Here is a 13,377-nt window from a genome sequence, read left to right on the forward strand (position 1 = left end):
ATAATTTTTTCTGAGGAATTCAGTTTTCATTTTCCATGGCACACTTGCACAAGAAAATAGACACCGGACGAATTTTTTGTGATTTTTTCGAGATGCGATCCTGTTTTTATTCCTTTAATGATAATATTTATTGTTTTTTGCCGTGATTTTGAATTATTTCAAATTCTCAACTCTTTTTCATTTTGAACCCTCAGTACCCAATGAGTGTTCGTAAAAAAGTGATTAAAAAAATGCAAAATCGGTAATTCTTTTGAAATTACATATTGAAAAAAATGTGATCCATAAGTTCACTTGCTTCATAACACACATTAGTATTAATTTTTTTTTCATAAAACAACAATAAGAATGTGCTATCATAAGAGATGTTCGAAATGGAGTTCTTCCATCTCCACACATTTCCTAGCTCTAAAAATCAAATTATTTATTCTCCTTCTTATCATATCGGGTTTGTTTAACTTCTGCGCAGGCTTCTTTATCCTCTGTCTCAAATGCTCCCGTGAAGTTATTCCAGAGGCATATAATTTCTCTTCAAGATAACCCCACAGAAAATAATCCAGAGCCGTTAGATCTGGGGACCTTGCGGACCATGCCACAGGACCACCATTTCATTTCCATCTTTTCTTAAAGTTGTTATTGAGATATTAGGAACTAGTCCAAGTCAGTGAGGACATATAGAGTCATTCGGGGCAACTGTGCGCACTTTTGCCTTTCAAGCCATACCCTGTTTCAAATGTTGAAGCTAGGAAAATTAAAACATAATCATAAGATAGAGAATTTTCTAATCTATAAGAAAAGATCAAAAAGCAAACAAACAAAAAAGTTTTCTTTCCGCAAAAAAGAATTTAATAGAGAAAGTCGGAGTGCGTTCACATGTCCCGTATTGCGGGTAAGTGTGCGCACCCTCACGGGGTAAGTGAACGCAGTGCTTAGTGAACCACACAATCAAAACAAATTACAAAATAATGTCATCAAAATGTTACAATATTAGAGAAATGCTGTTTATTGTCAATACAGAAGCGCCTTTTTACAAGCAGTGCATTATTGTTCGTGCCACAATTCTTGGTGAACGCAACACTTGATACATTCCCCTGTTGGTGGCTCTTCATATTTTTCTGAACAAATAGGACAATATTGATCGAGCCTTAACCAAGAAAATCAACAATGTCATAATTTGTTCCTCACTGAACTAATGCCCATATAATGAATCTATGCGCACACTTACCTGCGCACACTTTCCCCAGTGAGCCAAAATTTGAATTGACGTTCTTATAGAGTTGAGCAGCTGAGAGAACCTAAAATTTTTTATTATATATTTAGATTAATATGCCCATGATCGAATAAATTATTGTTTAACAATGAGGGACACGGAACTTGGACCTGGAAGTATGTGCAGAGATGCTAAAAATTAACAAGAAAACTAGTGAATTTGATTGATTGCAAATAAAAAGTTATAGAAACGTGGCACGGCGCACTCCTATGAAAAACTAATATGGCGATTCTGCGCCCTTATGCTTCACCCAAATGAACCCATCTTTCATACATTGCATAGTCGAGATATACGCACTGCGCACACTTACCCACTGCGCTCAGTTACCCCGAATGACTCTACCATCATGCTGGAAATGACTTACCCTGATATTCAATTCCTCTAGCCATGGAGCTAAAGTAAATTGAATGAAATTTAAATTGATTTCTCCTGTTAAACTTTCCTCGAATATGTCAGGTCAAATAACCGATTTTGAAAGCTATAATTGGAAGTATAGAACATCTTTTTTTTATTTCAAATAAAACATATATTCAATGTTTGAAAAAAGCCATATTAAACATATTTCCTGCGGAATATAAGTCGAAATTTTTGTGTTTCAAAGCGAATTCACTCATGAATTATATTTTTCAATCATGTTTACCAGATTTGAATCTAAATTCCAAAAAAATTCATATTTTAATTATGCATACTTTCAATCAATTTTTCACGCACACTCAGTGAGAACTGAGGGTTTAAAATGAAAAAGAGTTGTACGGAATTTTAAAAAATTCAAAATCTCGACAGAAGGCAATAAATAATATCACCAAAGGAATAAAAACAGGACCGTATTCCGAAAAAATTACAGTAAAAATGAATTCGTCCGGTTCCTATTCTCTTCTGACAAGTGTGCCATTAAAAGTGAAAATTGAATTCCTTTAGAATAACTCATGTAGTTTTTCATGGCATTAACGAAATTTCTGTAAGGGAGGTGAAAATATAGATTTTGGAGCTTGAAAGAAAAATCATGATATTCTGAGTATTGCCTTGGAAATATTGATATTTTATGAGCCGTTTCAAAGAGCTTTCTGAAGTAAACAAACCCATAGAATTTGATCGAAATCGGACTTTACATTCCAGAGTTATTGCTATCGCAAATTCAGGCCAATGTTCATGAATCACCCCGTATCTCCGAAACCAGAAACTAATCGCCTAAGGATACAAAACAGGGAAGTTTTCTGAAAGGCCTGAATGACCTGCTTTCACCATTAGGATAATATGGCCAACGACTCATGAAACACCCTGTATATCCGTATTTCTGGGAATACTGGAGAAACATTTTTTCTCGGGTAGCCTAGTACTAGCATAGTTGGTAATGAATTTTTTAATACTTTTTGTTTTCCTCCTTTTTTCATTTTGAAAACTGATCGATTTGAAAGAACCCCCAGGCCATCTATCATTCTTTTATATGATAAAAAATCCAAGGCGTGAACTGAACGAGACCTTTGAGAGTCCGAGCTGTACATATAAAGAAAGAACATGCTCTCACGATTTTCAGTGCTCTCGAAGCCATTCAAGGAGAAATAATGACCATGGAAGAACTTCAAACGCACACCCACAGACACTTGAGTGTCTTTCCAAATAATGAAAGAGGAGAAGATTCGATTGTACCCCGCCTTGCTCGCCTCAAAAAACATCATTATCTCTCTACGTCCCCTTCGAGTGGTTGGTTAAACTCGGCGTATGCCCATTATAGATCTTGGATATCACAGTCAACTAATTTATGGCAGCATTCTTCGAGAGAGATATAATTTACATAATGAAAGGTTGTTCTAATGAATGTTTGTTAATGGCGATGGAAAAATCCGGGTAAATAGAACTTTGCATGTGAAAATTAGTCTGTATTTAGATTAATCAAAGTGTCGTTCATATACAGGACAATTCCCCCCTTGCCAATTGCTTTGTTTCTTTCTATTTATGAGTGAAGGGACAAACTTAAAATATTGTGTAGCGTCTTTTCGGTTAGTATAACAATTAACGAATTCAGGAGAGTAAAAGCGCGTTTTTTTATGTCCCTTATACTTTCTAGTGTTCTTATCTGTTCATGTGTTTCACTTTGTGTATGTGTGATTTTTTTTCTGGATACGTGGGATATTGGGATATTAGATATGTCATGAAACGACAACACGCATCTCTTTCATTTATTTTGTTTTTTCATAGGGTGACTAGGGACAATGCCGAATAGATACAAGCGGCGAATTGGCAGCAGGAAATAAGCCGATTTTTCGCAGGATATTATTATTTACGTTACGTTATTTCCACCAAGAAATCACCAAAGAATGAAGGAAATCAAAGTTCCCTTGTTTTGTTTAGTTTTTCTACATTTGAATTGCAATATATTTACTTTCGCTGTAATAGGGGTTTAGCATTTAATTTTCTTACCGAATTTCAACTATATAATCACAAATTCTACTCTTTCAAAACTATACACCGTCCCAACTCACCTATTTTATTTGGGAGTTGAGAAGTCAATGGATTTTAACTTGTTTCCCAAGCCTCCCAATTCGGAGGATGACTTGGGACAAGTATATCTTATATTTTTTTTTATTTATATCCGAATTCTGAAGCATGGTATACAGGGTCCTGCAATAGTGCGTTAGGCTTTCATAGCTGTCAAACCAGACGTTTTAGGAATTTAGTTGAGAAGCATTCCCTTCGTACTTTCAATTCTGCATCTCAGGAAATTATTTTCTGATATACAGGGTGTTCCCAAATAAAATTATTCAACAAATGAGTGATATTTTAAATGGAACACGCCCTATATTTTTGCATATTTTCAAAGCTCTTCAATAACTCTACCATGATGCAAAATATTAAGGATATTTTTCCAACGGTACGGATCTTATGCAGAAATAACTGCAAAATTTCGACGAAACAGTAGTTCGGTAAAAGCCCTTTACCGATTTCCAGAAGCGATAGAAACATGAATTTGATCAGGATTTCTTTTAACTTACGAATTTGCCAAGTCATCGTTCTTAAATGATCAACCTCTCCTATACAGGGTGTCCGTTATCAATGTTCAAATATGGAGAATTTCAAATTTTTTTTTTTAGATTTTTTCAAATGTAACACTCTGTATCTTTTTTCATGATGATGTACACAGTTTCAAACCTTACATTTTTTGAGAAGTAACCAAAGGGCTATTTTAATTTTTTGTGCATGCTGGACGCAGGAGTGAAAATAGCCCTTTGGTTACTTCTGAAAAAATGTAAGGTTTCAAACTGTGTACATCATCATGGAAAAAATACAGAATGTTAAATTTAAAAAAATCGAGAAAAAACAATTTGAAATTCTTCATATTTGGACATTGATAACGGACACCCTGTACAGGTATAAGAGGTTGATCATTTAGAAAAGATGACTAGGCAAATTCTTGAGTTAAAAGAAATCCTGATCAAATTCATGTTTCTATCGTTTCTGGAAATCGGTAAAGGGCTTTTACCGAACTACTGTTTCGTCGAAATTTTGCAGTTTTTTCTGAATAAGATCCGTACGGTTGAAAAAATATCCCTAATATTTTGCATCATGGTAGAGGTATTGAAGAGCATTGAAAATATGCAAAAATATAAGGGGTGTTCCGTTTAAAAAATTACTCATTTGTTGAATATTTTTTTGGAACACCCTGTATATCAGAAAATAATTTCCTGAGATGCAGAATTGAAGGTACAAAGGGAATGCTTCTCAACTAAATTCTTTAAACGTCGGGTTTGGCAGCTATGGAAGCCTAACGCACTATTGCAGCAACCTGTATATCCTAATCAATAGTCAGAGTCATTAAGCATATTTTAACCTCTTACTCATATGAAAATAGGTCACCGTTTTTGAAATATGACAAGTTGAAATTCCAAATCGTCCCAAGTCGCTCGAATCTACGGTACCTACTCTTCCACTATTTTACCTGTCATTTCGTTATCGATAGTAATTTTGAAGCGAAATTTTAGGATCAGATAGTACTCGATAAGATCTTCAATATTAGGTATCGCAACACCTCATCCCTATTTAAACTGAAGGAGCAGAATCAGAAATTGATGAGTCCGAGCGATTTTCCACATTTTCATTTTAAAGCCGAAAAATCGAGGTTTTAAGTTTTCGTTAGACCATACTGTAGATAAACACAGTAGAGAGACGAAGATTGTGAAGAAATGGTTTTTTTAATCCTTTGATCGAAATTACATTTGAAAGTTGAGCTCTGTGAATAGTGGAAATTTATTTGAAACCATAGATTCAGGGTTGTTTGTTCATCGGGGAATGAGTTGTGTTGCTCTTAAGAGGTCAAATGAGACTGAAACAATGTTCAACATCTACTCTTTCTCGACGAGATATTCTCTTAATACAATTAGTGGTGATTTGCTAGTTTGATTAAGTTATTTGATGATTTGATATTATATGTATCTGAAGAAAATTCGTTTATTTTTATATTCTTTCTTTTCTTATATCAAGAAACCGTTCTTACAACCCTCATCTGCTCAGTTAATGGGTGATCCCCAATAATCAATCATCATCTTTGAGTTGAAGTTCTAAAAAAAACAGGTCACTTGTCCATTGGATTCAAAGAAAATAAATAAGTTCCAACTTGCAACCTTTAATGGTCCACCCACGATAAATTCGATATTACATGCCCTGTAATGCGATCAAAATTGGTTGCATCGCCATTATAATCATATTAGGTATACTGGTGTACTTACCTTACTATGTGAAGCCCACTTAGACCATATTTATATGACCATGAGGCATGGGTGTGTCAGAAAACTAAGCTAAAGTAGTTCTTAATTATAAATCTCGTTGACCTAGGCTCCTTTTCTAAAGTGTTTTGTAAGTAACTTTTCTATTTTTGCATTAATGATAAAATGATATACTGGTGAATTGCAGAAAGTAGAATACGTTCATTTACATTCCGATAAAAATCAATCTTTTGAACCAAATGGTAAAAAATATACCTCAATATTCAAGCACAGAATTGAGCTTTTAACTAATGAAAATTGTAGAAATATGTGAGCTTATCTTAGTATTAGAATCAAGTAATATAGTTTTGTACACCGAAAACGGAATTAAGTAGTACGTATTGGGGGGTTGACTTTTTCTGTGAAATAAAAACATGTTTGTAATCATATTTTAATAAATTTTATTGACATATCTTCACATTGAATCTACAATAATAATAAATTTCTGAAAAGTACAAAACCTTAATCATACTATCACAAAAGTTTTCGAAACAAAATTACAGTAATACTATAAATATATTATCCAAAATATTCACCGACTCTCATTCTACCCTATCAATTCATTTGTCAGTTCTGATAGAGGATGACATTGATTCTGATTGAAAATATATCACATTACACGAGCTAAATGAGCTCCTTCATCGGATTTGCTTTCGAATGGCTGTTTAGCGATCTCTCTTTACACTTATTACATTTTAAATCCTCCTTTTAAGGTAGGGCACTAAACTTATCTAATTAATTCTCAAGAGGTTCAAAGGCATTGTCGCAAACAAATAATACTGAAACGTTTCTTTGCCCTAGAGAAATAGGATGGAATTTGAAGTTGAAAGCTGCCAGGCTTTTTGGATAACAAAAAAGTTGATAATAAATAATAACCTGTAAACATGTATAATAAATAATAGGTTAAAAAAATTAAGAAATTTTTTTTACGAAATGATGAAAATGGAACGGATATCTAGAATGCATGATAAATCAATATTGAATAACCCAGATATGGATTCGAAATCGATAAAATGTCAACTTATTCTTGATCCGCAAGGGATAGTAATTTTTTTCCAGTTCTACTCCATATTTATTTTTTGATATGCCATTTAATATTCGATTCATAGGATTTTTTCGACATACACAAGTTATGAATCGACAGAATTGAAAAATAAATCATCGATTCGAAAAAATTACTATCCCCTAGAAAAATCAAGCACGTCCCACTTATTTCTGATTCGTAGGTAATAAATTAATTCAAACCAGCAATAAACTGTTCTCAAGAGTCTACCAATAACGCCCCAAATGTCTCACTCTTTCGGCATTCAATTCCGACTACTGTATATTTTTTCCCATTCCCATTAAAAACCCGTGGATTTGTCATTCAATCTTTTCTTTATTTGGTCCTCTGAATGACATTTCCATATTGCAATTGTAGAAAAGAAAAGTTTATTGTTAGTGCCACGTAGTATAGAACTTCGATGCAATTTTCTTACCCTTCTTAAAGTCGTCCATCTATGACTACATCCGATGCTTTAAAATTACTCAGTCAATAAACATTGCATTTGAACTATCTCGGAGTTTACAAATTCACCCTAGGTAAAAATCGCCTTATATGATAAATGCCCAAATTTTTCAGCGATTGATCCCTAAGAGGTGAACCTGTTGGGAGAGTCTTGGACAATTAAAGATTTTCCCATGTCCAACCCATACACATTTAATTACAATAAACCCAAAATATATTAATTTTCCAAGACTCCTTTGGTACGATCTAACAATTACAAATATAACTCTAGGGAGGAATTTAAAAAACAGGCTGAAGAGCAAAGGCAAAAAGCCATGGAGCCATGCATCAGAAATCCTGAAAAATATTGTCGAACATCCACAACTCCTAAGAGAAGCAGCTCAGCTTCTTTCTACAGTGAAGACCGTTTCATTATATTCAAACCTGAATACTGAATTGAACCGAACAATGCATGAAAATTCCACTTAAGTTTTTCACCGAACAACCTGTTTTTCGAATGCCTTCCTTTCCTAAGCTTACATAACATTCATATGATATAGAGAAATCTGATTCTACTATAAATATCGAATATTTTATAATTTAGAACAAGGATATCAAATCAATGTTAATCGATAGAGAAAATGTCCAATTTCATTTCAACCCCAGTAATTTGATCACTGCCAAATTGATTTGGTAATTTATGAACAAAACAAAGATTTCATTCTGTTGATATGACAATTTGAAATAAAATGAATATTGATGACTTTCATCGATTTTCAATATTTCTCCCTCCCATCAACAGAATTCAATGAATGTTTTGTGAATTCAATTTTTTGCTACTATTATAAAAACTTATATTATTTTTCATTTTTCTCGAACAGTAGGTAAGAAAATAATTATTATTAAAATTTATCATGAAAAAATCGAAATATTTTTTTATCAAGGGTAATTTCGAGACTGAAAAATTGGAAAAATGATTGGCCATTTTCACTACTGAAAGACTACAGCTCAAGATCACATAAAATCACTCTCTACCTGGGAAAAAGGCGATTAAGCCCCCCTTTAGTTAAACAAGGACGTAAGGACACAAGGGTGACAAGACAGATACAGGAAAACACGCAAAATGACACGGCATATTATGTTGATGCATTATTTTCAGTCTTATCTTCATCAGTTCGGCTCTTCTTAATCAGTGCTTTGTGTTCTATATAATTTTTTTTTACTTATGGTGTAGGCCGGACTTACCACTATTGTTCCGCCCCTGGTTAGGTTCCTGAAAAAAAGTTGTTCTCAATCATACGATCTCCTAATTAACTAATAGGGTAGTGCGAACAACGAATATTACTAGAATAGTAAATGCGAAGTTAGCACCCACATTCTCGAAAATTCTCCAGGTTTTTTGCTTCCAATAGCACTTCGTTAGTAACTATTTGTAAAGCCAAAATTTTCGTTTGTAACCTTATCTATAATAGGAAAACCTCCAAAATGCGTTAGTTAGAACCCAATTTTTCAAACATGAAGATAATTTTTTTGATTTCGTTAATAATTCATTATTAACTATTCATAACACCAAAATTTTCGTTTGTACCTCAAAGATAGTGGTAGAAAAACACCGCATTCCGCTGGGTGCTACCAATTTTTTTGCAAAAAATAAAGTACAATTAGAAAGTCTATCATTGGTAGCTATCTGTAATACAAAATCTCTATTTGCAACCTGACCCATAATGGGAAAATGACACCCTCAAAATGCGAAGTTAGCATCCACATTTTCGAAAATTCTCCAGTTTTTTTGCTTCCAATAGCACTTCGTTAGTAACTATTTGCAAAGCCAAAATTAGCCCTAATCTATAATGGAAAAATTACACTTTCAAAATGCGAAATTAGCACCCAGTTTGTCAAAAATAAAGATAATTTTTTGCTTTCGTTAGCAACTATTTGTAACACCCAAAATTTTCGTATGTACCTCAAAGATAGTGGTAGAAAAACACCGCATTCTGCTGAGTGCTAACTTTACCGGCACCCACTGTTCGATTTTTTGCAAGAAATAAAGTACAATTAGAAATTCGGTAGTAATACCGTTAGTATTACTACCGATAAGAAGTAGTTACTATTTGTAAAAAAAATCTTTGTTTGTAACCTATCCTATAATGGGACAATGACACCCTCAAAATGCGAAGTTAGCACCAACATTTGGAAAATTCTCCAGTTTATTGCTTCAAAAACAAAAACAACAAAAAGAGAAGAAGACAAGAAGAAACTGAAAAAGCATAGTCAGATATTGAAAAATGCTTTAACAGAACTGCCTAATAACAGATGGCACCAGAGATTAAGGGAACTGGACACAATAGATCACTCGGCTTGGAAAATACAAAAATGCTTACGACGAGAACGGACAGTTATAACCCCACTGCATGGAGGAAACGGAATGGTATATACGAGAATTGAAAAAGCTGAAGCACTTGCCGACTCAATTGAGAGAGAAGCCAAAATAAACTTCAGAAAATGATTATAACAATGAAGATCTAGAAGAAGAAGTGGGGGTAAACGAAAATCTGATGATGCCGGGAGAAGATAGGATAACGAATTATATGTTGAAGAAATTGCCTAGAAAAGGAATAGCAGCCTTGACGAATATTACAAACGGAGTGATGAGGATCGAATACTACCCAAAGAGATGGAAAACTGCAGAAATGAGTTTTCAACAAGACTGGAAAGGAACGGAAATTTCCTCAAAATTATAGACCAATCAGCCTACTATCAGCACTAGGAAAAATCGTCGGGAGGGTTATCGCTAAAAGGCTGAATGAGGAAACAGAAATCTTGAAGATAATTTCACCCGAACAATTTGGATTTTGAACTCCAATTGCTACGGCTCATAGAATACGTCACAGAAGAAATGCAGACCAAACAGGCCACAGGATTAGTTCTGATGGATATCGAGAGAGCTTTTGATGGAGTATGGCACGAAGGCCTAATCTACAAGATGAAATAAGCAGGATATTCTTGCTGTGCAAGATTATAAGGAACTATCTGAGGAATAGAAACTTTTATGTGAAGATAGATGGAGCAACCTCTCAAACCAAACCAGGAAGCGGGAGTGCCTCAAGGATAGGTACTTGGACCTCTGCTTTACGTAATATACGTTCATGATATCCCGAAGAATGTTAGAAATATGCTCACCTTGTACGCAGATGACACAGGAATAGCGTTCAGACATCGACGCCCAGAGATCATACACCAGAGACTGCAGGAAGCCATAGATGCATTACTCAAATGGTGCATCAAATGGAAAATCCAAATCAATGGAAGAAAGACTCAAGCAATATTACTGCAGAAGATAAGATTAAGGATGGAAGAAAACCTTGAAGTTGATGGAGAAGAGGTTGAATGGGAAAATGAAGCAACATACCTAAGAGTGAAGCTTGACAGAGGACTAACATGGAAAAACCACATCAAATGTGCAGTTGATAAGACAAAAGCAGCAATGAGTAGACTTTATCCACTCAAAGACAGAAGAAGTCATATGAATAAGAACATCAAGTTGACGATGATTAAAACTATCGCGCGACCACAACTCACATATGGATCGGCGGCATGGGGCTTCGCAGCCAAGACCCACATCAAGAGAATACAGGCCGCTGAGAATAAACTCCTTAGAATGGCGATGGATGTACCCTGGTTTGTTAGGAACAAACAAATCTACAAGGACTTAGAATGGGAACCAGTTACAGAATTTATGAAAGGCGGAAAGGATATTCGACAAAGCCAAACAACATCCAAAAGAGGAACTACGAAGATTAGTCGACTACGATCCAACAGAAGAAGCTAGAAGGTCAAGAACCTACCACCGAAGACCGAGAGATCAGTTGAGGATTTAGAAAGTAACCAAAGAAGAGCTTAACTTATAAAAGATATAGACATCAACTATCAACACGACTATGATCGTGTGAGAGACCAGAAACCATAAGAGTCAACTGGTTAATAGGCAAAATGCCCGGAACCCATGAAGAAGCAGTCTAGGGTTTTTAGTGGGTCTCGAGCTCAGTAGAGTGAGAATCCCCACACTTGTTCCCCCTCAGGAGAGGGTGACCTCCTGACCTTCCAGTCGAATATAATCTAATAGTTCTTCCTCCAGCATCTCCTGTCGCGTTCAGTTTCCGCGACGCGCGTGTGAACCAGGCATAACGCGTTCAAATTCATTCGATGCATGACAGAAACGCATTACACATCCACCTAGAGCCGAAAACGGGAAATTAACCCTGAACCTGTTGGCGACACCCGGATTTATGTGCCTTTCGAATTTCCGTGCTTAGCGGGCGAGTTCCGTACTTCTTACCTCCGTCACGTGAACTATTTAATCACGTCCAAAGTGAGGGTCGGAAGCGTCGCAAGGGCCACGACGAACGTGTGAATTAATTCTTCTGGAATTCTTCATGAGGGATGTCCGGGCACGAAACGACAGAAAACAAAATTTCTGACCGTTCCCTACCATAACCGGTTGAACCTGGAGGGCGTGAAAGAATTTCAATGGAGCATATACAGGGTGTCCCAAATTCGATGCTAATTGAAAGCATCTAGAGAACTATGAGACTAAGGGAAAAAATCTCCAAGGACCTCCGATTTCTTTATCGAAATAATCAGATAACAGATTATAGATGATTCGTTCTCGAGTTACAGGGCGTATCTGAAAAATTTTTCTGAAAAATTTCGCTCCTGTCTTGATTCATGTTCGAGATATTCGAAAAATTCTAAAACATTTTTGGAAGTAATTTTTGTTTTATGTGATACTCGTAACAGATCAGAACTCCATCGAGTAGTTTGTGTTGCTGGTAGTTCTAATCCGTTGAAGCTACAACAGGACCACTTGGAAACTGTCGACACTCCTCAGAAAGCAAAATGCAGAAACTGATTGGCAAACCTTTGCATGGAAGGCACCAGAACGAGGTCAATCATGATTACGTCGACATATCTGCGTCGAACTACTGGTTGACTTCCGAAAGGTTGTTTCCGGAGACAGAGGGCTTCATCCTCGCCATCCAGGACTAGGTGATTCCGACAAGGAACTGTATAAAATATATCGCCAAGGATGCCTCAGTGGCGGATGATAGCTGTCGTTATGGCTGTGCGACACATGAAACTATCCAGCACATCACCGGGGGATATCAGAAGCTGCGGGCACGTAGTACAAGAGTAGACATGATGCTGTTGCCAAGACTGTTCACCAAGAATTGGCACTAAAACACCAACTTCTAAGTTCAAAAATGGTTCCTTATTACAATTACCATGCGGATGCTGTATTGGAAAATGATCACAAGCTCTACTGGGATCGCATGGTTCTCACAGACCAGAAAATAACTCACAATAGACCAGACCTCATATTGCTCAAGAAGGATGAGATCACAGCATTCATCGACATGGCGATTCCAAATAATAACAATCTTCTGATAGGCACACTGAAAAAATTTCAAAAAACAGAGATCTAGAGGAACAAACCACGAGACAGTGGAAGCTGAAAGATATCACAGCATTCATCGACATGGCGATTCCAAATAATAACAATTTTTTGATAGGCACACTGAAAAAATTTCAAAAAACAGAGATCTCGAGGAACAAACCAGGAGACAGTGGAAGCTGAAAGATATCAAGACCATCAATATTGTCATATCATCTACAGGCCTGATACCGAAGAAACTACTAAAGAACTTGAGGAAACTTCAGTTTGACGAAAATATCTAAAGAGTCATGCAGAAGGCGGTACTGCTGGGAACGGCGAGAACTGTACGCAAGTGCATGGGGAATGCAGAGGAACACCGTCTGCTTCGACAGGAAGTGCTGGTGAATAAGGAATCCAACCGACAACAAGGTGC

General features: G+C 35.9%; 1 protein-coding gene across 1 annotated transcript in view; it reads right to left on the reverse strand.

The window, feature by feature from the left end:
* Nucleotides 1–6,408: 6,408 nt before the first annotated feature.
* Nucleotides 6,409–13,377, reverse strand: part of LOC123316655 (protein charybde-like) — a 30,439-nt gene continuing 23,470 nt past the window's right edge. The window contains exon 3 of the mRNA XM_044902842.1: nucleotides 6,409–8,783. Within this exon, the coding sequence (XP_044758777.1) occupies nucleotides 8,696–8,783 (88 nt within the window). The 3' untranslated portion in view covers nucleotides 6,409–8,695. The remainder of the gene's footprint in view (nucleotides 8,784–13,377) is intronic.

Source organism: Coccinella septempunctata, chromosome 7 (genome assembly GCF_907165205.1).
Source record: "Coccinella septempunctata chromosome 7, icCocSept1.1, whole genome shotgun sequence".
Lineage (NCBI taxonomy): Eukaryota > Metazoa > Arthropoda > Insecta > Coleoptera > Coccinellidae > Coccinella > Coccinella septempunctata.